At 38.2% G+C, this 26,734-nt stretch overlaps 1 protein-coding gene across 6 annotated transcripts in view; it reads left to right on the forward strand.

The window, feature by feature from the left end:
* Fam13c (family with sequence similarity 13 member C) overlaps nt 1-26,734 on the forward strand; it is a 105,498-nt gene that overhangs the window by 12,859 nt on the left and 65,905 nt on the right. For all 6 annotated transcript variants that reach the window (XM_070021062.1, XM_070021057.1, XM_070021058.1 and 3 more), the window contains one exon: nt 24,721-24,839. In XM_070021062.1, the coding sequence (XP_069877163.1) occupies nt 24,721-24,839 (119 nt within the window). The remainder of the gene's footprint in view (nt 1-24,720; nt 24,840-26,734) is intronic.

Raw genomic sequence — 26,734 nt, forward strand, 5'->3', positions numbered from 1 at the left:
AACCATTCAGTCTTACACATTTAATCCTGTTCCTCCTGATCCAGGATTAGTGTATCACAAAGCCATCTGCTCTTTCACTAAAGTTCTACAAATCCTGACTCAGCCCACTGGTATCATCAGATCCCTGTATGTAAAGTCTGCACTTTCCTTTGAGGAAGCAATTGTTTAAAGACTTGGTCTTTTACCATGGGGCTCTTGAGATTTGTCTTTGTCAAGGATTCAAACACTGGCCTAAAGCTGAGTAAAATCTCAAGTAAGCAGTGAAGGAAAACAAATCTATAGATGGCAGAAACTTAAATCTGTGATTGATTTACTGCCAGTAATTTTAGAATGTGAAAGATCTTCAATTCATAATAATGTGAAACAAGTTAGTAAAATAATTTTTGTGACATGCAAAACAAGATAGTAAAATCATTCTGCTTAAGTTATCAGAATGTCTTAAAGGATAATGACTAAGCCTATTTTCAAAGAATTCTGGGAATATTGATTCTGATTTTAATAAAGATGGATGAATATAGTTTTACTGAGAGCAAAAACCTTAAAATGTAACATAATAATCCTACCAGACAATTCCAAGAACATCAAATAAAAAGATGCATTAAGTCTGGAGTACATCCTAGACATCTGTATTTTTATTAAGCTCTATGAGCAATCTGTCTCCCTTTTAGCCAGGATATAATTGGGAAAATCCATTATGCAATCAATGTTTTGCCTGCAAGGTTATATTTGAGAATGAAGCTCATTGAACCAGATAGAGCAAGCCTCTAAATTCCACTGGGGATTTTATCTTTGATGGACATTACTGATTAAAAACATGTGGCTAATATGATGCTAGATTCAAAGGCTTTGGATGAATCAACATTTTAAACAATAACTATATTTGTCAATGATAACATTGTAGTATTGTCTGATATCTAGTAAAGCTCCACCAAGATTGGAGAATTTGATAGAACTATTTCAAAAGTTAAAAAAAAAATCCCCTTAAGTAGTTGTACAAAGATGTGTTGAATTGAAATGTAAATACAAGTTATCTTGAACACTGTCACTTTTTCATCATTCTCCTCCATCTCTCAGTTTTGGTTACAGTGTAAATAAATGTCCTGTTCATTAGGTTTACTACACAGTGAGATTGAGAGAGTGATTCTGTTTATAAGGCTGGATTCGTTTGGATCTGAGCTTATGCTGCCGTTGTGAATCCTGCCTCATAATTGTCGCCACCATAAGATACTGGGTCCTAACTAATTTGTTATGTGCTCATCATTTCCCAAAAGCATGTGTGAAGATTCTATGGAAACAACCTTTATAGTTTAAAACCAGCCCTCTTTGAATCTAAAGCATACTTTTGTAGGTGTTGAGACTTTTCTGAATTCTCTTTCCACACAAAGATTACATTCAGGACAAAGTGAAGAGTTACTCTGTACCTGAGAAAGGAATTGGATAGAAATTATTGAAAAGTTTGGCTTAATAGCCTAATTTTTCCCCATTATACCCACATCCAGAATTAGCTATCCATTTTCATTGGTTGAGATTCAGATATTGCTTTGAGTAACTTTTCTTTGATCTTGGCCTTGACCATGTCTCTAAAAAGGAACCACAAATAGGATAGCAAAATATGAGGTCTGTGTACTTGCATGACTAACGCATTCCAGTTTTGTACTCACTTTGAATGATTTAAAAGAGGAGGATTTTAAGCATGTTTATGGCTCAAACAAAATCAGGAATCATGAAGACAATGCAAGAATATCCTCTGAGAAGTTAGACTATTTGGGATAAGGAACATGTTTATTTGAAGCAGAATCAGTTTCCCTTTCTGCTTGTTTATCATTTTCTTCTTTAGACAATGGGCTTTGGAAAAGAATGGTTTGAATAGGGACCTTTCAAAGATCTGTCTCTCCTGAAATGGCCAGGTTTAGGGAAGCTGTTAATTAGAATTCATTGACATGTTAAACTTGAAGTTAAAACAAGATGTCTAAATCCCTGATAAGCATAAATTCCAGGTCAAGTTTGAATCTAGTAACTATGTGACCTTTTTTAGAAGGTGTAATTAGCAAATAGTCCAAGAGAAAGAACTGAATCAAGGCATGTGTTGAGATATATTATAAAAATTAAAAGTGCCCTACATTGAGTGTCTTGCAAGTCATAATATTAATCCATGACAACCTGATTGGTGGAAGATTAGACTCAAAAGAACAAATTCCTGTATGGGATCTCATAACTGCCCAGAGGGCATTCATTTTGAGCAGTCATAGATGGAGTCTAGTTATCTTTATTCCTTGCCATCTAGCATCATGCTATGCTCCATCTTTCTGTCCTCCTCTCTGCTGGCTATTTTATCTCCTTCAAAAAGTAGGAGGCTCAAGCGTTCTGCAGTGAACTGTGTACTGTGATCCTTTTGGTAAGCCATTTCCTTGGGGAGACCAGCTGTGTTGTCTGGCATACATCAGATAAGGCTTCTTCCACTTGGCTCCAATAGGTATGTTAAGAGACTAGAAAGAGATCCAGATCTGATTGTGAAAATTTCATTTTTATCTTTCTGCAGAAATCAAAATCTCCAAATACTTTCAGGCAATATAACCTATGAAGTACTATATTTTTCTTTTTGGCAGGCATAATTGTTACTGTAATAGACTACAAATTAAAAAATAAAAAAAGATAATACTCAATACTGAAAGAAAGGCAATGGCCAAACACTGGGCCATTTCCCCACCCAAAAAGGCACTAAGTATCCTCTTCTGATTACTATTTTACTTTGTGTGCAATTTTTGCTTCTTTCAGTGTGTCAAGAGTGTGAATTTATTGTGCCAATAACTGGTTTAGAACATTTTTTTGACCATTCTTTTATGCCATATAATTTCTCATGCACAATTTTGAAGCTGCATTATAGATGTTTTACTTTAATTTCTGTTTTGTGGTGGATTTTCTGGAAGATCTTCCTCATCAGAAAGAAAAGTGATCCTCTGCTCTGTTTTGTGAGTTTCCCTTTACTGTTCAAACAGTAAAATGGTGGAAATTCAGGAGAGTGGAGTTCTGAGACATGCAGGTTCCTTGAAAATAAAAAACACGACTCTGTTTGGGTTTGCTGGTTTCGGTGGTCATCAGATTCTGACATTCCTCTTAGCATTAGCAAATATCCTGTTTTTCAGTGATTATGTTGGTAAAAGTTTCTTTTTTCTTTTTCTCTTTTCTTTCTTGCTTTTTTTAAATAAAGGATCCTGAGAATATTTAGGAAATAATTTTATCATTTTTTCAAAATATACAAATATATTTAGCCTGCATACTGGTGTGGAAGAATCTAAAATGAAGTGAAGTGTTTCATCATTCAGTGTTCACCTACATGTAAAATCTGAGAAATGTAAAAAAATGATATTCTGGTGGAACTTGTATTTAAAACATAATAACTGACTTGAGGCATTTAAATGAACAAGTAATGGGAAATTTGACATTTTGACATTATACTGCTGAAGATTATATTCCATGTATGTGGGAAGTTATAGGAGAATTCTTAACTGACTAGTAGAGAGTCTGCTTCTAGGTACAGATTGGCATGGGTTCAAAGTTCTTCCTAGCTACTTTCTGTATGATTTAGAAAATCTACTAAATAGTTCTTAGTGTGTCTGTTTTTATTTCTATAAAGGAGAGATGATAAGAGTATGTGTTTTAATAGGTTGTTATTCTTAAAAGAAGGTAGTCATATAAGCTAAAAGAGTTTGCAGAAGGAGGCTAAAAGTAGTTTGCAGAATGTTTTGTACTCATTTGGCTGGATAGACTCCAAGATCTTATTAAATATATTGTTCCTGAGTTGGATTAGGCTGGTATCTAAACCAATAACCTAGAGCTGCCATTACAAGTAACCCAGGAAGTCATTACTCATATTTCCTGCATCGGGAATAAGTAATGTTTCTCCTTTTTTTTCCATTTCTCCCTACTTTATCCTATTATACTAAAATAAATCTGAGCTACAATTTAACAACAACAAAAAGTAACACAGAACTTTAATGATTCAAACCAGCAAAAATACATTTCTTATCTGGGTACCGGTGGTTCATGCCTATAATCGTAGCTAGTCAGGAGGCTGAGATCTGAGAATCGCGGTTCAAAGCCAGCCTCTGCAGGAAAGTCTGTGAGACTCATCTCCAGTAAACCACTAGAAAACCAGAAGTGGTGCTGTGGCTCAAGTGGTAGAGCTCCAGCCTTGAGCTGAAGAACTGAGGGACAATGCCCAGGGTCACAGTTCAAGCCCCATGACCAACAATAACAACAACAAAAATACATTTTCTAATTGTTATGTAGCCACCATTGGACATTGGGAGGTATTTGTTAATGGAAGTCAATTAAAGAAGTAAATGATTCTAACTTCCAAGTCAGAGAGAAAAAGATTTCTGCAGGGATCTATACCAACTGCCTGGAGTAGTATGCGGTATTTTCATTCTCTACTAATTGGCCAGGGCTGCTTATGTGCTCCTCCAGTAATCACAATCCTATAATACACTGGATCAGGAAGTACAATCCTACAATATACCCTAAAGGAAAAGTGAAAAATTGGCCAACAGCACTAATGACTTCCACATTATTTATTCAAAATTGCATATAACCCAAGGCAAGATGAATTAATTGCTTCTTCATTCTTCTCTTCTGGTCCTTCAACATATGGAAGTCCTAATGTCATTAATGTCAAGGACTAGGAGGAGAAAAAGAACACTAACGAGGTTAAGTGTCAATTGGAGATATACATTATTACTTTTGAATGAGTGCTGAAGTTTTGTATAAGCATTACTTCAATTAAAGACTTTCTTTACTACCATGGGAACAATGGAATAAGTATAATATTGGCTTTGCATTAATTTAACTTTAGGGTTCATTAATTGTGCTGTTTTATTTAGGGAAAAATGTGGTCTTGCTGTTTTATAGTAAAATGCTACTAGATCCAGGTCACAAGGTCTGAGAGCCAGAAGTTCTTGGCTTTTATTAGAATTCAAGGATGTACCCAGAGGACACTTAAGCAGGAGCAGATTTATTCATGAAAAGCAAAGGAAATGCAAAGCATTCTCCCAGAGTGGCATGCTCAAGAGGGCTACCCTGGTAGTCTCAAGACCTCCAGTGTTGACTGAGGTCTGCAGACAGGGGAGAGGTCAGTGGTGGAACACTTCTGGAGACTAGGGTTTTTGCCATCAACTTCTCCCACATGTCAAGCGGGAGTAATTCTTAGCCTTTAATCATCAGACCAGAGCTGTTTGGGACTGTTCTGTTTTTTCATAGGTTGTTGGAACCATGCTCAGCTTAACCTTATTGAATGCCACAATCATTCCATTAATGCCAGCAACCCAAGATGTGACTCCTTATCAACATCCAAGCTACCTTTTTCTGCCATAAGATTTCCTAACTCCTTGACTAACCTCTATATGATAGTGACTAGGTTATGCCAACTAATCTTTGGGTTATGCCCAGCCCTTGAGTTAGGCTATGATTTAGAGGCATTTTAAAATCTGGTCCAAAAATATTCTCTATTGAAAATGAATTTGAAAATTTGGATATTTCCAAATGTGGTAGCTATGCTTATGAATATACATCCATATGCAAATTCATATCCTCATGTACTTGGTGATATTTATCCAAGAGTGGAGTGTTCTTTAAGCAAAGAAAACAGCTTAGCAAGGTCTTTGACAGCCTGTTTTGGAGCCGGGAAGTAAAGCTGTTTGGCAAATCTGGATAGCCAAAACATTATGAATTGACATTTTGGGTAACTTAATCTCACTGTGGGATTGAAACAACCTACCAACCTCAAACCTAAAACTTGGGCCTCCATATTTGGTGGGAGATCTATCTAACAGATAAAATATGGAATTTCAGATGAACAATGAATGATACTTTTAGAGATAAGTATGTTTCTAAACTTTCATAGGTTATGCTTACATAAATAACTTACTAAGCCTAAGTTCATTGTTCATCTGAAGTTCAAATTTAGCTAAGTATCCTCTGCGTGTGTGTGTGTGTGTGTGTGTGTGTGTGTGCACGCGCACGCACGCATGTGCACGCACACACGTGTGTTCTTATTCTGGCTACCCTTTGACAAATAATCAGTAGGAACATTCAGCCAAATTCATCTACTCCACCTAAAGTCTAAATAGCCAATTATAGCCTTGTAGCCTGAGGACTGCCAGAATATTTTTAGTTCTATCTTTCAAGAATACTTAAAGATGGCCAAGGAAGTTAAGTCAGTAGCCTGTCTAGTCAAAAAGGTTTCTTGCATTATGTAACTTATCATTAGTATTTGAATGGAAGTATCCTGGAAAAAGTTATTTCCCACTCTCTTGAGATAGTAAAATGTTGAAAATTGGATAAGAGCACTCAAAAACTCTCAAAGTTTGTAGACTCCCTATCCCATAGACTCCCTCCAACCTGCTATGAGCAGTGGCCATGAACGGGTCAACAGGGAGACTGGCTTTGTGAGCAACTTCTGTGTTAAAATGATCATAAGTAACATAGTTTCTGCCACCAGCAAGTGAAACAATAGTACTATTAATCTATGGAAGATAAGTAGATGGCCACAGTACTGTGGTTTTGAAAATTGCTGCATTAAATGGAAATGAATGGCATTCACACATGTGAACACTCTAGTGGGAAGACAGCTAAACTATTTTAAGGATTATGTTGCTGTACACATGCCTTGACACAGGTAACTAATCTCTGATCATGATGGAACCTTACTATGTTATCCACGAAAAGCATGGATTTGGTTTTGTTACAAGTTTCTGAAGTATTATTGTTTATTAAGTTTTAGCCGCAGTTAGTGGATTTTGTGCATAAATACAGATATTCAGCCCCCATTTCTTTTTCCCTCCCTCCCTCCCTCCCTCCCTCCCTCTCTCCCTTCCTCCATCCCTCCCTCCCTCCTTTCTTTCCTTTCCTTTCCTTTCCTTTGTTTTCCTTTCCTTTCCTTTCCTTTGTTTTCCTTTCCTTTGTTTTCCTTTCCTTTCCTTTCTTTTTTTGGTGCCAGTACTGAAGCTAGAACTTAGGGTTACTAGGCCCTAAGTTCTTCTCTCACTTTCTCCCTTAGCTTTTTCTTTTTTTAAAATTTTAATTTTAATTTTAATTTTTTGTAAACACACTGTACAGAGGGGTTACAATTACATGGGCAGGTTAATGCGTACATTTCTTATCAAGCATTGCAGCCTCCTCCTTTGTTTACCCTTCCCATCCCTTCCCATCCCCCCCCCAACATTGTAGAGCTCGTTTTCGACATGACAACTTGTACTTCTCATTGTTGCAACAGGTCCACCTGTATCCTTAAACGACTTGTTTTTCCCCATCTCCTCTACAAGTTATACTGACATCAAATATAGTGAAAGCAGGGGTTATACTGTGGGGGAGGGACATACAAAGCTGCAAAGAGATAATCTTATAAATGCGTTAGAAACAAATGCATGAAAGGAAAAAAACATTATAATACATATCTAAGGGTTCATTTTCCTGACCTCACATTATCTGACCTTTTCTGCTTGACTCATACATACACTAGATATTGCAAATAAGGGAAACCACGGGACCTATGTTTCTTTGGGCCTGGCTTACTTCACTTAATATAATTTTTTCCAAGTTTTTCCATTTCCTAACAAATGGGGCAATGTCATTCTTTCTGATGGAGGCATAGAATTCCATTGTGTATATATATACCACATTTTCTTGATCCATTCATCTACTGAGGTGCATCTGTCCCTTAGCTTTTTCATTCAAGGCTAGCACTTTACCACTTAAGTAAAATTTCAGTTCCGGCTTTTTGCTGACTAATTGGAGATAGGAGACTCGAGAACTTTTATGCCCAAGCTAGTTTTGAACCTTGATCCTCAGATCTGAGCCTCCTGAGAAGCTAGGGTGTCAGGAGAAAGCCACCAAAACCATTTCTTCTTTAACATGCTGAGATAAAATTTGTGGTTGCTTCTCTTGGTAACGTCAGGGAAATTCTAGTAAGAAAGGTCAAGGTCATTCAGAAGTTAAATTTGCAAGGTTTTAGCTATAGCTAATATTAAATTTCCAAAGGAAGACTCTCAAGATTTAATGTGGAGTCAGTTTGCTAGTGAGGTAGGTAGGGGGTGTGGTTGGCTTTTAAGTGTTTTAAATCAGAAAACACTGACTGGATTACAGGCATGAATTACCAGAATGAGGCGCCAGGGAGCATCCTCAAATGTTATCCTGTGGATCCACAGGAGGGCATTGTCCCTCCCACCTCATCCTTGATACTGGCATCTGACTCCGAAACACAGACACCTTGGCCTTCTGAAGACTTGTCTATTGTTCTTTTTGAAAAGCAAGAGGATTGAATAAAGCCTGGATTAGTTTAAAAATCTTTTTTTTCTTTTTATAGTTTAATTATTAATACATATCAATTATCCCCTGACTCCTTCTCTCTCCTTCCTCCTTTCCCTTCCCTCCCTTTTCTTCTTTTCTTTATTCCTACCTGCCCTGCCCTTCCCTGGGTCCTGGGTCTGTAGGGTAGACCAGGCTACTCTAGAATCCACTATGTGGGCCTAGCTGGCCTTAAACTCACAATCCTCCTACCTCAGTTCCAGGCATGCCTTACTATGTCCAGCTAAATGAATAAGATTCACTCTGACATTTCTATACATGCATATATCATGCATTGATTATATCTATTCTCTCTTCTCCTGCTCTCCCTCTTTACTCACTTTCTCTTATGTTCTTCCCAGCCCTAATAGTCTCTCTTGCCTTTTTGTTTGTTTCCACATATGAGGGAAAACATGTTATAGTAATCTTTATGAGTATGGTTTTATTTCACTTAATATAATGTTTTCTGTTTTCTAGTTCTATCCATTTCCCTGTAGGTGACATAATTTTGTTATTAATAGCGAAATAACAATTTATTGTATATACATACTACATTTTCATAATTCATTCACCTGCTCATGTGTATCTAAATTGGTTCCATATCTTGGTTATTGTGAATCATGATGGAATAAGTATGGGATTCCCTTCTTTTAACCTCTTTTTTTTAAAACCTGAAGTATGAAAGCACAAAAATAAAGAGAAAGAAAAATGAAATATTATTTAATATGTTGATTGTTAACTATCTGATTTCCCTCATATGATAAAAATCAAGATGGTAAGAAGTTAGTGATTGGTTCCATTGTGACATGTTTGGGCCCCTGGGCTCTGCTTTTGTTGGTGCAACTTTTCTGCATCCAGGTTTTGAAGAAGAGTGAGGGACTCAGACTGACAGGAGAGCAATTGATAATTACTACTCATTTACAACTTGATTGAAAAGCACCTAAAGTATTAGTAAATACATCTCCGGATGTTTTTTGTGAGGAGGTTTCCAGACAGAATTAGCTAAGGGGGAAGAACCCCCTTACTGTGGATGGGACACATTCACTAGGGAGATCCAGTGGAACAAAAGGGAAAGAAGAAAGCCAGCCACCGAGGAAAGACAAAAGCCTGCTAACTTAGGAGTTTGCTTTCTCCCTCCAGGATGTAAACGGCTCTGTTCCTCCATGCTCTGCCCATCTTGATGGACTAAAACCTTTGAGACACAAGCCAGGATAAATCTTTCCTTTTTTTTTTTTTTTTTGGTGACGAAAAGTAACTAACGTAGGCAGACCTTGAACTTAGGATGGATCCTAAAGCCAATGACTGGTGCTATTAGAAGAGGGAGGAACAGCCACAAGGGAACTGTGAGGAAGTCCCCATGAAGATGAAGGCATAAGTATGAGTGATGCCACCACCAGCCAATGAATGTCAAGAGCCACCGGAAGCTGGGAAAGGCAAAGGAAAAACAAAACAAAAACAAAAACCCCCAAACAAACAAAAAACAAAGGGTTCTTCTCTAGAGCTTTTGGAGAGAGCATGCCCTAGAAGACACTTTAATTTTGGACTTCTAGTCTCTATAACTGTGAGAGAACAAATTTCTCTTGTTTTAAAACTGACAGAGATGTGATTTTTTTCACTGTAACCCTGGGCAGCAGATTAAAGAAACTTTAAAGTTGGACTGTGGCCAGCTCTTCACTGCACTATGGAAGATGAAAGGAAGTGATGGGGTTCAGGTGTAGACTGATGGGGTTACTACATAGACTGGCAAGCGGGATGTATAGGGGGCTATATTTGCCATCCAGTTACCACAGGTAGCATTAAGTGGAGACTTGGAACAGAAACAAGACAGACTGTTGAAAAACTTGAGGGTGGCATTGTAGCAAGGCCAGTTTGTGACCAAAGCACTTAGCTAGCTTTTGCTCCTTTGGCAGAGAAGAGAATCTTCTTGAGAATGGTAGAGTTGAACCATAACTCAGATAAAGGTCAGACAGACATTCCTGGACATAGAAAAAGGGAGGATGCAGGGTACTTCAATATGTAAAGTAGTTGGTTAGTTGGACATTTCTGAATGTAGACTAAAGCATTTACTCTTGGAGCAATTGTTTAGCACCATGGATGCTACTGGATGACCCCACGACTTTTGTCTTTGAGGCAAAATGAACTCTCCCTGTGTTCTTTCTTTTTCTATATCACTTGTGTGGTTCTGGCTCTGATATTATGGCTCAGATCTGGAGCGCTATAATAATTATGAAGAATTATTTGTCCTGAGTGTTTCTATATATAATATTTTGTTTAATTACACAACTCTGTGAGGTGCTGGTTCTCATAGGCTTTTCCAACTGATGAAGCAGAGGCACAGAAAATTAAGTAATTTGCTGTAGCCATATAAAATAATAACCTAATGGTGTTACTAGGTATTACTTGTCTTTTAAATTTTTATGAGTTTTTTTTTTCTTTGTTGGTTATGGGGCCTGAAATCTTGGTCTGGGTGCTGTCCCTCAGCTCTTCAGTTCAAGGTGCTCTACTGCTTGAACCACGGCGCCACTTCCAGCCTTTTCTGCTTACATGGTGCTGAGGAATCAAACCCAGGGCCTCATGCATGTGAGACAAACACTCTACCACTGAGCCACCTTCCCAGCCCTATGAGTGTTTTTTATAAAATATATTTTTTATGTAAAGAGACTGTACAAAGGGGTTACAGTTACATGAGTAAGGTAATGAGTACACTTTCTATCACACATTTTTACCCACTCCTTTGTTTTTCCCCTACCATCCCTTCCCTCCCCACCTCCCCAACTTCTCCCTCCCCCACCCTCGAAGCTGTAAAGTTTGTTTTCAACACAGTATCATGGACCTTGGAGGATAAAGCCTGGCTAGACTCCGGAGAAAGGAGAATTGCACCATCTGTTCAGCACCTCTCAGTTCTAGGAGAGAAGAGCATATAATATTTAGTAGAGGAATACATTACAGATAGACTTAGTTGTATTTGTTGAGGAGAGAGGTATGGGAGAGATACAGTAGCTGACGCTGAAGAGCAAGTTTGGGGAAGTGTTGTGATTTGGTACATGTCAGATGACAGATTTGGGGAGAGCAAAGGAAATGTTTTTCTTTAAGGTAGTGAATGGGGAGTCCTGTTTGGATGTATGCACAGGAGCAGAAAGTAGCAGCAGAATTGGCTGCCTGGTTAATGCAGTGGGTGTTTCTGTTTGTTTTCAAGCTCTTGGAAGCTTCCTACCCTGAGAAGCTAAGCAGGTTGATGACTAGCCATTTACACCTAATAGTTGCATCAGGCATGGAATATATGATATTAAGATCTCACTTTCTTAAAGGCCACAGAAATAGCTGACCTATTTTTCTGGATATTAATTTTAAGACTATTTGGGCCATGATTGGGTGGCAAGATGAAGAGTCCATTGACATCCAGTGAGGTTTTGAATGACTACAGGAAGACCCACAGCTTCCTCATTTGAGGTTACCTCTGCATGAAAGTCCCTGAACCACTGTCACTGTGGCCCAAGAGAGATGAGAGCTAGTGCTTGTGGTTGGGAGACTAGGCTAGCAATAGTCAGTGGAGTCCTGATCCTGGGCTGGTAAGAGAACAGTCTCTCATATTTGTTTATATGCAAATTCTGGTGAAGCAGCCAAGGGAACTCAGCTGTAAAATGAGGGATAATAGAACCCACTTGTAACTTTGTGTGAAGGATTATATGAGATAATCCTTCTAAAGTATTTGCTGTAATACCTGAAATGTTGAAAACGAACTTTAGGTCCAGGGGAGGATGGGAAGGCATGGGAAGGGGAAACAAAGGAAGAGGCTACAATGCTTGATAAGAAATGTACTCTCTTGCCCATGTAATTGTAGCCCCTCTGTACAGTATTTTCACAATAAAAAATGTTAGAATATTAACTGGGTCATATGGTTACTATATCCTAATATATTGTTACTATGATGAAATGAGAATGCAAAGTTCCTTTTCTTTTAGGAAAAGAGTGGTCATTCTGTGGCTGTGGTGGCCAGTACCCATCAGATCTGTTTTATGTACTCAGTTGTAAAATCAGTGTACATGCTTCTCCAAGCCTGACAGTCAACAACATTCTACTCCAGCTTCACTCTGCAGCTCACCATGACTTCATGTCTAAATATACCAGCGTTCAAAGTTTTCCATTTTCTGTATGAGAGAACAGAGCTCTTATATCCATTCGGTCTGTTAATATGCAACTCTCCCTTGGCTTACCAAACAGTAGATTCTGCTTGTTCAGATATTAAGATGGAAGGTTCCGTCAAAGATAAAGGATCACAAGGATGGGGTTAGGCGGAAATGTTTACATATGAGAAGGTGATTTTTGATCCAAGTTATGCAATGAGAGTTATGTAAGTAGAGAAAATTGCAGGAAGGGAGTTTTCCAAAGTTCAGGGAGTACACTGTAAGCGAAGACACAGGAATAATGGCAATCTAGAGCTACCACCCAATTTGTCATGCCTAGACTTCAAGATGTGGAAAGGATGTCATGAAGGAAGCTAGACTGGAACAGTTGTAGTGGCTGGATTGTAAGGGACTTGGAGTCAATCCAGAGATTTCTCTTTCTGGTCCTTTTAAAATACGTTTTCTAGGATTTTAGTAGCAGAGGAGTCTGAACTTACATAATAGGGAGTTTCTTTGAAATCTCTCAGTAGAGGATATTTGTCATTCTACTGTGCCTGCCAAGCATCTCAACTCTGTTTTATGCTTACAGAATTTATAGGCAGGGGAGAAAAGCAGAATCTTTCTTTTTTATTTTCGTTTTTTTCCACTACAGAAGCTGCTAAGGCTTCTCCATGCTCCCTATCAAGTAGGACACAGGGACAACTTGGATCCTGCTTGTCAGATGCAGCTGCTGCAACCTTAGCTTGAGACCACATAATCCAAAGATTTCAGCTCCAGGGATAGGAGCAGATGCTGCAAGAAATGATATTTGGCTATGTGCATGGTTCTTGATGTGTATCCAATGTCCAGTGTGTGTTATGAGCGTTGCATACTACAGAATTGACGTTTTTATCCATCCTAAGATTCATATATTCCCAATATCTTACTATCATTGAACTCAAGGTGATCCATATGACTAATGTAATAGCTTGATAAACAGCATTTACTCTTAAAGAAATAAATAAATAATAACAGAACAGTCTTTGGATGAGTAGCTTGAAAAAGTTGTGCTCCTGGATGACAGAAGTGCCCAGGTTGGTGAGTTCTGAGTACAAGGTTGGTATGTCTGGAGCCTTACAGCCCCATAGGCTAGTTCACTCACACTTGCGGCTATTCTGTAAGTTTCCCAATAAGTTCACCCTTCACTTAAGTTATTTAGTCTGCTCTTATCTTTAGAAGGTAGAAACCCTGACTGATGTGTAAATGTCATCTTAAGAAAGCATTGAGAATGCTGAAGCTTAATAATGTATGTTTTAATGGGGTGGGGAAACCTCTCTTCAATTAAATTTGATGTCCTAGGGAATTATGGCATGTTAATAACCCAAGTAACTCTATGTGATATTGGGGAGATGATTCCTGTGAGATTGGCCCTTGTAGAGTTTTTACTGCAGCATGTGTCTGTATTGGACACCTCTCCCTTCCCCCCGCCCCCTGCCCTTCACAGCACCCACTGGTAGATGCTTTCATTCAGGGAAATGATGTGACCTCATTTCAGAACCTTTATGGGCTTTCTTTAATAGTTCTCAATGTCATTGGTAGAATCTGGTCTCCCTCTGGGCTTCCTGTATCAAAAAAGCTCCATGGAAATTAATTTGAAGCATTTAATTTGAGATGTTGTTGGTTCCATCTTCAGCCCGGCCCCAAATGCCATTCTGGGTGCTATGCTTTTTTTTTTTTTTTTTCAGATAACTGCTTGGTTTCCAAATAAAAAGTCACTTATAATGAATCAGATCTAATAGGCCTGTTTGAGATCTTTCCTAGTGTTTTTTCAAGTTTTTTTTTTTTTTTATAATTTGAAATACTCAGTTCAATTCAAATACATCATCTGATCCTGTGGTGTAAAAGGAAACCCCCTTCATAGCATAAGGTCTACCTCTTCTTGCGGCTAAATAGTCTGTATTAGTATTCTACACAGGCTAGTTTTTGAGGCAAATAGAAGTTTTGGAAATTAAAAGTCCAAGACTGAGTCTGAAGGAGGCCCATGATATTGACCTGTGGTGATGTCAGGGGATATTGGCATATCATGGCAAGAACACATATAGGAGAAAACTGTTACACCTTGAGGCAGAACAGAAAGTGAAAGAATGGATGCATCTCCAAAATTCCTTTTGGGGGCATGCACTTAGTGACTAAGAGTTTCCCATGGGTCCACACCTTTTAAAAGCCCACAGCCCTTCCCAGTGCTGCCATCCTGGAGATCAAGTCTTTACATATGTACCCTTTGGGGAACAGTCAACAAACAACTTCCAGCAGAGTCTGGTAGAAGACAGAGAGATAAACAGTTCTAATGACTATAATTGGAAGACTGAACACAGAGCCCTTTGGGTAGCCTTTACAAAGATGAGAGGCGAACCCCATATAATTGGTCCTGATTTGGGCTAATATTGTAGGTGGAGATCTTTTAAGAGGAAGTGAATATCTTATACCTTTGTACCTTCTTCCCTCTTTGTACCCTCTTGGGTATTATTAAAGTTATTTATTATTGAGGGTATTAATAAGGTGTCACTATCTCATTAATATTAAAAATTAGGTATCTGAATGATTTTTAAAGTGGACATGAAATCACAGTGGAGTCTGAGATTCACAACTGATTACAATTTTCAATTTGTTTCTTCTCTTAGATATTTTACAGTAATCTTGTTAGAATTTACTTTCTTGCTCTTCTTAAGTTTATTTAAATTTAAGATAGTACAATGCATAGTATTTGATTTCCACTTTATTTCATCCTAGTATTAAAATATTTTTATTTTTGTTTCTGTCAAACTGGAATCCATCTAAGCCTTTTTGGTTATTGAGATAATATTATTTCTCCTCTTTTTGCCTGGGCCTTCTGTAACCCACTCAGAAGAAAGAAGCAAAGGAAAATTAGCATGTGTTGTAAAGTCGGGAAGATCTAATGCATCCCCAAATCTTCTAAAAGGGAATGTTGGAAATGGTATGCCTCTACTTTATGTGCATTTGTGAAAACAGTGAGATTTGCCTTAAAATCCTGGATAGTTGGTTCAATGTGAGGGAAGGAAGACAGACATGTCCCTTGAGCCAGGTTGAAAGCTGTGAGCTGTCCTTGCCTAGTGTCTTGTTTTGTTCAGCACTTGGATGGAGTTCAGTGTTACATAAGAAAACCTAACGCTGTCAGACTGAAATTTTCTAAGAAAAATTTCTGACTCAAATTTTACATGACCATTACCTAACAAATGGAGTGGTATCATTCTTTCTGATGGAGGCATAGAATATATAGATATCTATATCTATATATATCTATATCTATATCTATCTATATCTCACATTTTCTTGATCTATTCATCTACTAAGGGGCATCTGGGTTGTTTCTATTTCTTAGCTATGGTGAATAATGCTGCAATAAACATAGTTGTGCTGGTAGCTTTAGTATGACCTTGTTTGTGATCGTTTGGGTAAATGCCCAAAAGTGGGATTGCTAGATCATAGGGGGGCTCTATGTGTAGTCTTTTTTTAATTTTTAATTTTTTTGGGGGGTCTGGTCATGGGGCCTGGGCGCTGTCCCTCAGCTCTTCAGCTCAAGGCTAGCACTCTACCACTTGAGCCATAGCACCACTTCTGGCTTTTTTCTTTTTGCTTATGTGGTGCTGAGGAATCGAACCCAGGGCCTCAGGCATGCAAGGCAAGCACTCTACCACCGAGCCACCTTCCCAGCCCTATGTGTAGTCTTTTGAGGAACCAAATTATATTAAGTGAAGTAAGCCAGACTAAAGAAACATAGGTCCCATGCCTCCCTTATCTGCAATAACTAGTATATGTCTAGGATAAGCAGAAAAGATCGAAAGCTATGTACATATTACCATATAAGATGATGCTAAGAGAAATGAACCCCAAGATAGGGACATAAGAGGTTTATCTTTCTTGGTGTTGTTTTTAATGTACTTATAATGTACTATGTGATTTTTTTGTTTCTTTTGTCTATTCTCCCCCATGGTATAACTCCTGTTTTCACTGTATTTGATGTCAGTGCTCTGCATCTTGTATATACATTTTTCCAATTTGGGGAGGGGAAGGGAAATAACAAAATGCTGAACTAAGGATACATGTTGATCCATTATAAGAATGAGATGTACAAGGCACTATGTTGAAAATGAACTTTACAACTGTGGGTGGGGGTGGGAGGAGTAGGGGAGGTGGGGAAGGAAGGGATGGTAGGGGTAAACAAAGGAGGGGGTAGCAATGCTCGATAGGAAATGTACTCATTACCTTACTCATGTAACTGTAACCCCTCTGTACAGTGTCTTTACAATAAAAATATATATTAAAAATTTACATGACCATTATCTGTGAAAAACTGTTAGGCACTGTAATAATACACACAGAAGAAGCATTTAAAACTGACACTTTCCTCATACCTAAATGCTTTCATTTAAAAACACACTTGATAAGTTATGCTAATGGATGAGAATGCTGTTTGAAAAGTTTACATCCTGCCAATGCAAGCGGCTGTTACCATTTGGCAGTTTCTTATTTATTCAGGAAAAACAGCTGTTAAAGGGCTTTCCTTAGGCCAAACTTCCTTAGCCTTATTCCAATTACAGAAATGGGCAGGCAAACCAGAAGAAACTGGCATTTTAGGGAAAATGTTCATAGTTTTCATTTTCCAGAAATATTTCAACAGCCTTTCCTTTAAATTTGCCCCCAATATTTGGAGTTCTTATGTCATAGAACATGTGTGTGTGTGTATGTGTGTGTGTGTGTTTGTGTGTATGTTTGTGTGTGTGTCTGTGTGTGTGTGTGTGTGTGTGTGAGAGAGAGAGAGAGAGAGAGAGAAAGAGAGAGAGAGAGAGACAGAGAGAGAGAGAGAGAGAGAGAGAGAGAGAGAGAGAGAGAGAGAGAGAGAGAGAGAGAGAGAGAGAGAGAGAGAGAGAGAGAGAGAGAGAGGCAAATGTTTTGTAATAATGTTGAAGCACTCTTGAGAGGATGAAAGAAATACAGGACAGACATTCTGCTTTAGACTATATACATTTTAGCATAGATATACTCCCAGCACCCAAATACTGCTTATTCTATACAACAAGCCTGTATGGAATTAAACACCACAGAATTAAATATCTCATTAGAAGAGAGTCTTGGAAGACAGACACCAACTGATATGGCCTCAAGTCATGGGGGAAGGTGGGGAGTGAAGTAGGCTGTCCTAAGGAAAATGAATATGATAGGAAAGAGAAACACTTCTAGAAATGGGAAAACTGCATTGAGAAGCAGAGTGTTGAATAGAGGAGTGATCAAGAGCAACAGATTCTCCTTAGAAGATATTTTGTAATTCTCAGTGCTCTTAGGTTCATTCATTTTATAAAAGTTAGGAAATATGGACAAATTGCCCTGATTGTACAAAAGCCTAGAGCTGATTTTTTTTTTTTTTTGGTGTGAGTTGTTGATTCCTGAGTTTTATCTGTTTTGCTTGCTACTGTAGTCTAAGCTATAATTATCCCTAAAAGGACAGAAAGCATTCAGCAAATATTTGAATAAGTAGCCACCGCAAAACCATAGATTTTTATCCATAAGCAGAAGTGGAATTTCCTGCTCTTTGCCCTGGAATGCAGAGCTTTTTCTGATGCTCAGAAAAAGTTTCTTTGCCTTAATGGGGAAGATTGACTAAGGGGTAATTTTTGTGAATTTTTCTCATGAATGCTTTAGGAGGAGATGAATACTTTTTTAAAAAAAGGAACTTGTGCAACGAAATATCAAGAGATCTTTAAAAGTAAAGAATACCTAAGTATAATAATGACATGGAAAAAATAAAGACATGGTTGGGATTTCATATCAACAAACCCTTGCTTTCTCAGCCAAAAGAGTTTTGATTGCTTGCTTTTGAAAATTGACTACTTTTTAAAACAAACATGAAAGACTCTTAAAAAGTAAACTGTCTTTAAAAACGTTATTTATAGCATCTTAGGACAGAAGTCATATTGTTGACAATATCTAATTTTTTTGTTTTTTGTGGTTTTTTTTTTTTGCTACACATTTATTTGCCTTATGGAGTTAAATTCTCTAGCCGTCTTACTGAAATGTGAAGCAGATAGGTTCAGGAAATAACCTACATTCTTGAATCTTCATGATAATTTAACATTGTTTTGCCTTCCCATGACCATTTTTGGGTCTGTCCTTTCTGCCTGTCTCTTAACTTTTTAATTGTTTTGTCGTTGTTGTTGTTTTTGCTTTGGTTTTTGGGACACAATCTTTCTATTCAGCTTTGATCTTCTGCATCATAAATATTCTTATTTTGAATTGTAAAAGCAACAAACAACTAATTTATAAATCAATGTATTCTACATAAAAAATAAGTATATTGTCATATCTACATCCCCTCCACCTATTTTTTCTCTCTCTCCTTCTTTCTCTCTTGCTTACACACACACACACACACACACACACACACACACACACACACACACACACACACACACACACACCTTTAATCTTCTCCATCTTCCCCATGGGATCTTACTATGAATATCTTACAGCTTTATTTTCAATATGCATCCCATAAATGCTGGGGTTTGTCAGGGATTTCTCCTGGGCATTCTCCCAGGTTTTCTCTTACCTTTATGAACATTCTGACTGGTATTATCTCACTGTGGTTTTAGTCTCTCTCACACTCATTCCCAAATACGTAAGCCTAAATTCCAATTCGCTTCTGAGATGCCAGCTCATCTACTTATCACTGCCAATTGGATGCCTTACGGGCACCTCATACTCAAACTGTCCCTCTACACTGTGTCTTTTTTTAATTTTTTTTTTTTGAGTCCGGTCATGGGGCCTGAACTCCGGGCCTGGGCACTGTCCCTCAACTCTTCAGCTCAAGGCTAGCAGCGCTCTACCACTTGAGCCACAGCGCCACTTCCGGCTTTTTTCTTTTTGCTTATGTGGTGCTGAGGAATCGAACCCAGGGCCTCATGCATGCAAGGCAAGCGCTCTACCACTGAGCCACCTTCCCAGCCCCAAATACTTACTTTTTTTTTTTGTCGGTCGTGGGGCTTGAACTCTGGGCCTGGGCGCTGTCCCTCAGCTCTTCAGCTCAAGGCGAGCGCTCTACCACTTGAGCTACAGTGCCACTTCTACACTGTGTCTTCTGTCCCTCAGCTCTTCAGCTCAAGGCGAGCGCTCTACCACTTGAGCTACAGCGCCACTTCTACACTGTGTCTTTTACTGTGTCTCAGGAAGCAGAAATAAGTTCATCCCATTTCCCAAACTAAGAGATTTATCATCACCTTCTGTTCTTCCTCTTTTATATTTAATCACAGCCTATCATTCAACAGACCCATTCTCTCTTCCCTTTTATTATATTTTAAACCAATTAGTTTTTGTCCATATGGACTATCTCCTCTGTAATCCAAGTGCCAGTCATCTCTTGTTCAGGGTGCTATAATTATCTAACTATCCTCCCTTCTTCCCCCCCCCCCTTTCGGTTCCATTTGCCACACAAACTTGAGGTGATCTTGATCCTGTGCAAATCCAAATATCATTCAGAGACTTGCTGTTGACTTCAGAGCAAAGCCCTCAAACTCTTTTAAGATTTAGCAGGCTTCACATTTACAAAGTTTGTGCTTCCTGTCATTTGTCATGTGTCTACCTCATTGGTCCTCATGTCCTCTTTGAGTTCTTTGAACACACTATGTTCTTATGTAAAACATTAATGCTTGCTTGGAGCATTCTTTCTCCACATGTCTCTGTGCCTTCCAGTTGATTCATCCCTTCAGCCATTTTGGTAGTACTTTTCTCAAGAACTGGGCTTGGTGTCATTCCTGTGTGTTTTCAGAGCATCTCATGCTTACATTTATTCCACTGTAACATTGATCATATTATACTACATACTATAATTGCCCGTTATTGGTCTGTGTCACCCTCCACTAGCACCACTGTGCATCACCACTTCTAAATTGTAAGCTACCTGAGGGTAGGAACTCGAAAAGCAGAATAGAGCACTTGAAAGGATACAACAATGATAGTAAATGTAGTCAGAAACCCAGCAAGCCCATAAAGCCAAGGAAATGACCAATTCCTGAATCTTAGGAGTTGCCAGAGTCAAGTCTAGGAAACCCCATTGCATGGGAAGGGTCAGTCTGGTTCAAAGGTCAGACAAACACATCTCTTGGCTTGGGCATGGTATTTAGAGATGCCAGCATGGTGTGAAGCCATGTGATCATGACCAGAAGTTGTTTGTCTTTTGCTTTTTTCCTCCCATGCTTTACTTTGTTTAAGGCCTCTTGTAGGTTCAATGAAGTTAATCTAACTGCAGAGATAGAGGCTTGTGTAAGGTCTAACTCATCAGCAGGACAGAAAAAGAAATACAAGGATTTCTGGGAAGAGGTAGCTAGATTTTACATAGCCTATTATCCAAACTCCCAAGAGCTAATCTTGCTTTTCTCTCATCTAGTAAATATTTCCCTTTCTCTATCCATGTAAGCATATGAAAATGAAGACCTTAGTTTCTTTATGTATCTCATTCATTTCAATCACTATGTCCTTTAGCCACATGCTACACAGGAGAAAAAAAAAACCACACCACTGAAAAACCAAATACTCTGTGGATTTTACACTTGGGAACTATCAGCCCCAACTGTTAACATTTTGTTAACTGTGACTGTTTATGCTACTTTGCATGGGCTAGCTGTCAGTTCTCTAGTAAACTTGGGTTTGTTGATGCATCTGTTCATAAGACTTGTGAATTTGCATTTAGAGGATTGGAATTAAGATCAGGGCTCTCTAGCTTAGGTGAACTACAATGTGCTCCTACTTGTATAATTGTGAATTAAGTATTTAAATATTTTCTCTTAGTGCAAATAATTTGAAATAATGAAGTTTTTCCCCCAAAATTTAATTAAAAACTTTCACTTCAATGTTGTTGGACCTAGTGAATTATAAGCTGTATTTATTTTATCAGCCTATTTCCTCAGTCACTACAAAGAAATACCCACTAACTTCTGTAATGGGCATAGTCTTAGTGTGCATACATGTCCCTCATGTTTTACAAGGTCTTCAGGAAGGCCTCTTTTGCATGCAACATCATCCTTCTGGCCTAAGTATGTCATCTCTCTTTTTTCCTCAGTGCATTTCTCATTGAGGAGAACTAGGAGACCAAATTTTACTTCCTTATTATAATTTGATTCCGAATTTGTCTCTCTCATATGACATCTTGTCATTCACCTTCCTGGATCTACCAAGTATGACATCATTCACACATCTTTTCAGATCTTCACCTTTCTTACCCAAATGTACCTTCAACTGATGAATGCATTTAATGTTTTCTCCTAGAGAAAGCTGTTATTTAAACAACCTTTGCTTTTATCATTGACCATATCTAAAAGTTGTGTTAGTGACTTTTACTTTTGTATTGCTGTGTAATAAATAACCCCAAACTTAAAGAATACTATTTACTTATTGACTATCATGGCTTCTATGGGTCAGGAACTCAGGACACAGTGAGGAAGTCTTATTTCTGATTCATTATGTCAGGGTCATCAACTGGAAGAATTAGAGCCTCCACCTTAGAACCATCTGCAGGCTTTATTGATTCCCATGTAGAGCTTTGTTCGGGCTGTTGGACCACACAAAATCTCTTCTTTAAGATAAAGAAGTAAAAGGAGCAAGGCAGAAAAATCTTCATTTTTCTTATGAAGAAAAGGTTTTTCAGGCTTATATGAGTTTTGAACAAAGAACACATCTGGCATTATCTGAAAAAGGCTACCTTTGAGTTTCTGATCTGGGGTTGGGGAGGTTGGAAATCAGAACTTTGGGTCATGTTTAACCTTTTAGAATTGGAAAAGGCAGTGACTTACTAATAGCATAGATGTTATTTCACACTAGAATTTGCTGTGCTGGTCAATATTCAGAATGATTTACACTAAAGTCCTTACTTTTTTCCCCCCCATTTCCATGCCATTTTGAAATTTGTAGTGGGCCAGCTGCTCCCAAGTACTCCTACCAGTCTCCTGCAATGCTTTGAGATTGATGACTAGAATAGGTTAAAGAAACACTTTCACCAGAGTCCCTCTTACATATCACTAAAGTAGGTCATTAAAGCCAAGAAAGTGCAGTAGTGTGCAGCTCAACCCTTCTAAACCTGTTGGCAACTGAAAAAAAAATGATAAGCTTCTGTCTATTTTTTTTAAAGCTCCTTTACCTCCAAATAAATTTTCATATTTTCATTTTAAGAAAATGAAAATTTGAGGTTTAAATTATTTAGAGATTAAGAAAAACTATTTTTAAGGCATATCCATATTAAGGCTTAAAATATGATGTTTAAAATATTCATATGAGTATAGAGACATAAGATAAATGTTTCCCAACAAAATGAGTTTTATTTTGCTGAAAAATCATTGGGATTAATTCTCCTGAGATTTCCATAGTGCTAATTTCAGAATATAAATTTCATTGAATTTTTGTAATAGGAATATCATAATTATCAATAGTTTCTATCTGATGTGTCCCTCCATTAAAAGTAAAAGAGGCTCTGATTGTATCTTGTTTAACAGCCTTATGAGACTTTGATGTATTATCCCCATTTTTTTTTCTTTATTTTGTCAATCATGGGGCTTGAACTCTGGGCCTGGGTGCTGTCTCTCAGCTCTTTAGCTCAAGACAAGCTGTCTACCACTTGAGCCATAGCGATACTTCCAGTTTTCTGGTGGTTTATTGGAGATAAGAGTCTCACGGGCATTCCTGCCCTGGCTGGCTTTGAACCATGATCCTCAGATCTCAGCCTCCTGAATAGCTAGGATTACAGGCATGAGCCACCAGCACCTGGCTTATTATCCCCATATTAAAGACAAGGAAACAGATCCAGATAATTCAGCCAAAGTTACATACCTAGCAAAGTTACATACCTACCAACTGAGCTATCTTATTTGAAAACCATTGTGTGGGAAACTTGGTCAGTAATGAGTAGCTATAGAACTTTGCTTAAGAAGCTATTATGTCTGGAAAGCTAATGCATACGGTGAAACTTTCTACATGTAATATCTTCTTGCCTGAAACTGGAAGCTTAGAAGACATGAAAATGTTTCTTAATATACCTAATTCATCATTTTTTTCCCCAGCTCTTCATCATTCCTATTCTGACTGTTTATGTTATTCATACAGTTTTTGCTTTCAATGCTAGTGATGACTGCATGGCACATGGGCTATTTGCCATGTTATTAAGTTATTCTGGCATTTTCAGAGAATGACTTGCAGGTCACTGTCATATTAGTACTGTACCAACATCATTCCATACTCCTCCTAGAGGCTGAGTCTGTATCATCTCCACAGTATATTGCACAGTTTCCAAATCCATGTGTTCCACAAATAGTTTCACTCTGTATGGTAGCCATCTGGATTTACTGAATCGCTCTTGGATTTTCATTTTAGCATTTCATGTGTCAGGTAAAGAGGGACTGTTATACTCTAAGAAGAATTTATCAGAGGTTTGTTATGGCTCAAGGATCAGAGTAACTCTTGCTGGATACAATAAATCTTTCATTTTTTGTGAATGACTTTGTATTGAATCCAGATTAGTTTTAGCTTGGGTGTGTTTGTGTTATACTCTGGAGGTTAACACTCTGGAGATTTTTCTCAGTTAGTGGGTAGATTGCATCATAGATACCCAGTGCTGAGGTTTATTTGGGGGCATTTGCAGCTAGTTACATTTGTTCCATGTGTGGTAATAAAGAGATAGCGATCACACATGGGATTCAGAATTTATCAAATGGCTTGTTCCTTACTTTTCAGACTAACTTAAATTTCAATTTTATAGAATTTTATATTTTTCTTTTGTAGAAAAAATGTATATGGATTCCTTCCAGAAAAGCAAAAATGATATTTGATTGCTAATCATTGTTATGATTTGGGTTCAACTTATTCTAATCTGTGTATGTATGAATACTCACATGTTTGTTTTGCTAAACTTAGCTAATACTATACATATTCTGTATATTCTATTTACAATATATCTTCATTAAACTGCTTTCTATGGCATTATTTTTAGCATCTGCAAAATTCTCATTTTATGACTATCTCATATCTTTGGTCATAGAATTTTTCCCTACAAGCTTATAGAGGTTGATGGATGGAAAGATGCTTTTATAAATTTTAGGTTCTCTCCCTACACTACAATCAGTAGAGTATATTAAGTGTTGCTGCACTGAGACTATCTCTAGTTGCGGAATGCTGCAGCACTGATTGCTACTGACATCTCATCTACTTTGTGTTCTTGTAGGAGCCAGACCATGTGGTCTCCACCCAAACGGAGTGCCAGGGTAGAGTGGGAACACCAGCTCATGAGAGTCCACAAAACAACACCTTCCGGTGCCAAGAAACAGTAGGACTTCAACCAAGGTGGGCTCACTGTTGTCAGAAGCTGCATTGTGTCTGGTCTTTGTTTCCCAAAAAAGTCAACCTGTGTGTTTGCTATACTCCATAGGACTCGAGGCTTTCTGATTTTGGTTGGTATTTCTTACAATCAGAGAAGCTTCTTAAAGGGGTCTCCTTTGAGAGAAATGTAAAGGACCTACTTCCTCTGTCTTTGACTTGAAGAGAATAAGCCTTGAGGTTGGGAGAAGACTGAAGGCAGATGCTGCCTTTGGAGAAAAGTTCTGATTTCATTCATTCCAAGGCAAAGAGGGTTCGGTTTCCTTCTGTGATAAAGATAAATCAGCGAGGTGCCTTTCTCCTATGATCTCACTTCCCCTTCTCCACTGGCTCAGAAAGCTGGTGGTCACTGACAGTCTCATTTTATGGAGGAGCCTGAGGCTAAGACACATTAAGACACTTGCTTGGTAGTGCATGAGAATAAAAGGCTGATCCAGAATTTGAGCCTACAAATGTCTGAGAATGATATGCCAAGTCCAGATCCCCAGGCCTGCCTTCTATAGCCTACTAGACCTGTAAGAGATATCCCTAGAGTCAGGGTGAAAATGTGAGTAGAAAGCTGACTGAAAAAAGGTTGGCATGACATTCTTATGGGAGCCTGGTGTTGCAGCTGTCTGTGGGAAGTCTCTTCTGGAAATAAACAGAATGAAGAATTCAACTGCAAGTTGTGTCAGCTGTCTTTATAAAACCTTGTGTATGGTGTAATCATAGCCATCAGTGGGAAGGGAATGCTATGCCTCTGAGCATGACCTTTAGAAATTTAGAACAGTCAAAATGAATCAGCAACTATAGAGAAGCTTAGCTGTGCCATATAATTGTGCTCAAATAGCAAATATTTTCAAATCTAGAACCATGGAATTTTAAAGGGATGGCGGGGACCCCATAGGTAAGCAGATCCATTGGTCTAAGTGGCTTCATGGGCACTTTTAAAACTCTCCTCAGGAGTTACCCTTTCTTACATGTTTACTCTTACCTGACCTCTGATAACACCTGTTGGACTCAACCTTGTCTTTCCCTACTGATAGGGACAGTCTATAACCTACATGAGACTTTGTCATAACAGAGCTGCACAAAGTTAATTTAGGCAGTAACTTTTGCCCCCTAGCCTAGCCCCTGCCCTCAGCCCAATAACTGCCTTTCTCAGCAAGAATAAGGTCAACTATTTCCCATGTGTACTTCAAAATAGTGTAAGAGCAAAACAAAACAAAACCCCAAAAGAAATCATTCATATTTGTGTGGGGAATGTATGACAATCCTTTGAGGATAGACAGTCAGCAAAGGCTAACCGGGAAGAATGGTTATGAATTAATTTCTCAGGTTTGTGAACTTAGAACTATTTTATATCTTACTATGATGAGCATAACTAACTTTACTGTTAGAAGGCAAGTCAGAAATTGAATAGGGTTTGGTAGTAGAGAGCATTCACATGTAAGTAGTTGAGAAGTAATAATATTGAATTAGAATGGTTCTAATATTGAATTAGAATGGTTCTAATAGAAGGTAACAGAACTTTAATTCTTACATTGTCAAGGGAAATTCCACTTGAGATTCCCAGATATTTATAGTTTTTTTTTAAAAAGATGAGTACACACACACACACACACACACACACACACACACACACACACAAGATTATATACAATTTTAGGAGGTTTCTAGACCTCTGCATGCCAGGAAAAGAAACCAGATACCAAGTCACCAGTGAGGCTCCCTATTATTAAGTCAGGGCTATATTCCAGTCTCTAGTAGATTGGTAGCCTTTCCTTGAAGAAGTAGATTTGGCTTGTCTTCCACCACCCTCTAGCAATTCTCCAAAGGATCTCTAATTCCTTGTTACTGTTTTCCACTTCTAGTTTACATGC

Source organism: Dipodomys merriami, unplaced genomic scaffold (genome assembly GCF_024711535.1).
Source record: "Dipodomys merriami isolate MVZ:Mamm:240054 unplaced genomic scaffold, mDipMer1.0.p SCAF_14, whole genome shotgun sequence".
In the NCBI taxonomy this organism is placed as follows: Eukaryota; Metazoa; Chordata; class Mammalia; order Rodentia; family Heteromyidae; genus Dipodomys; species Dipodomys merriami.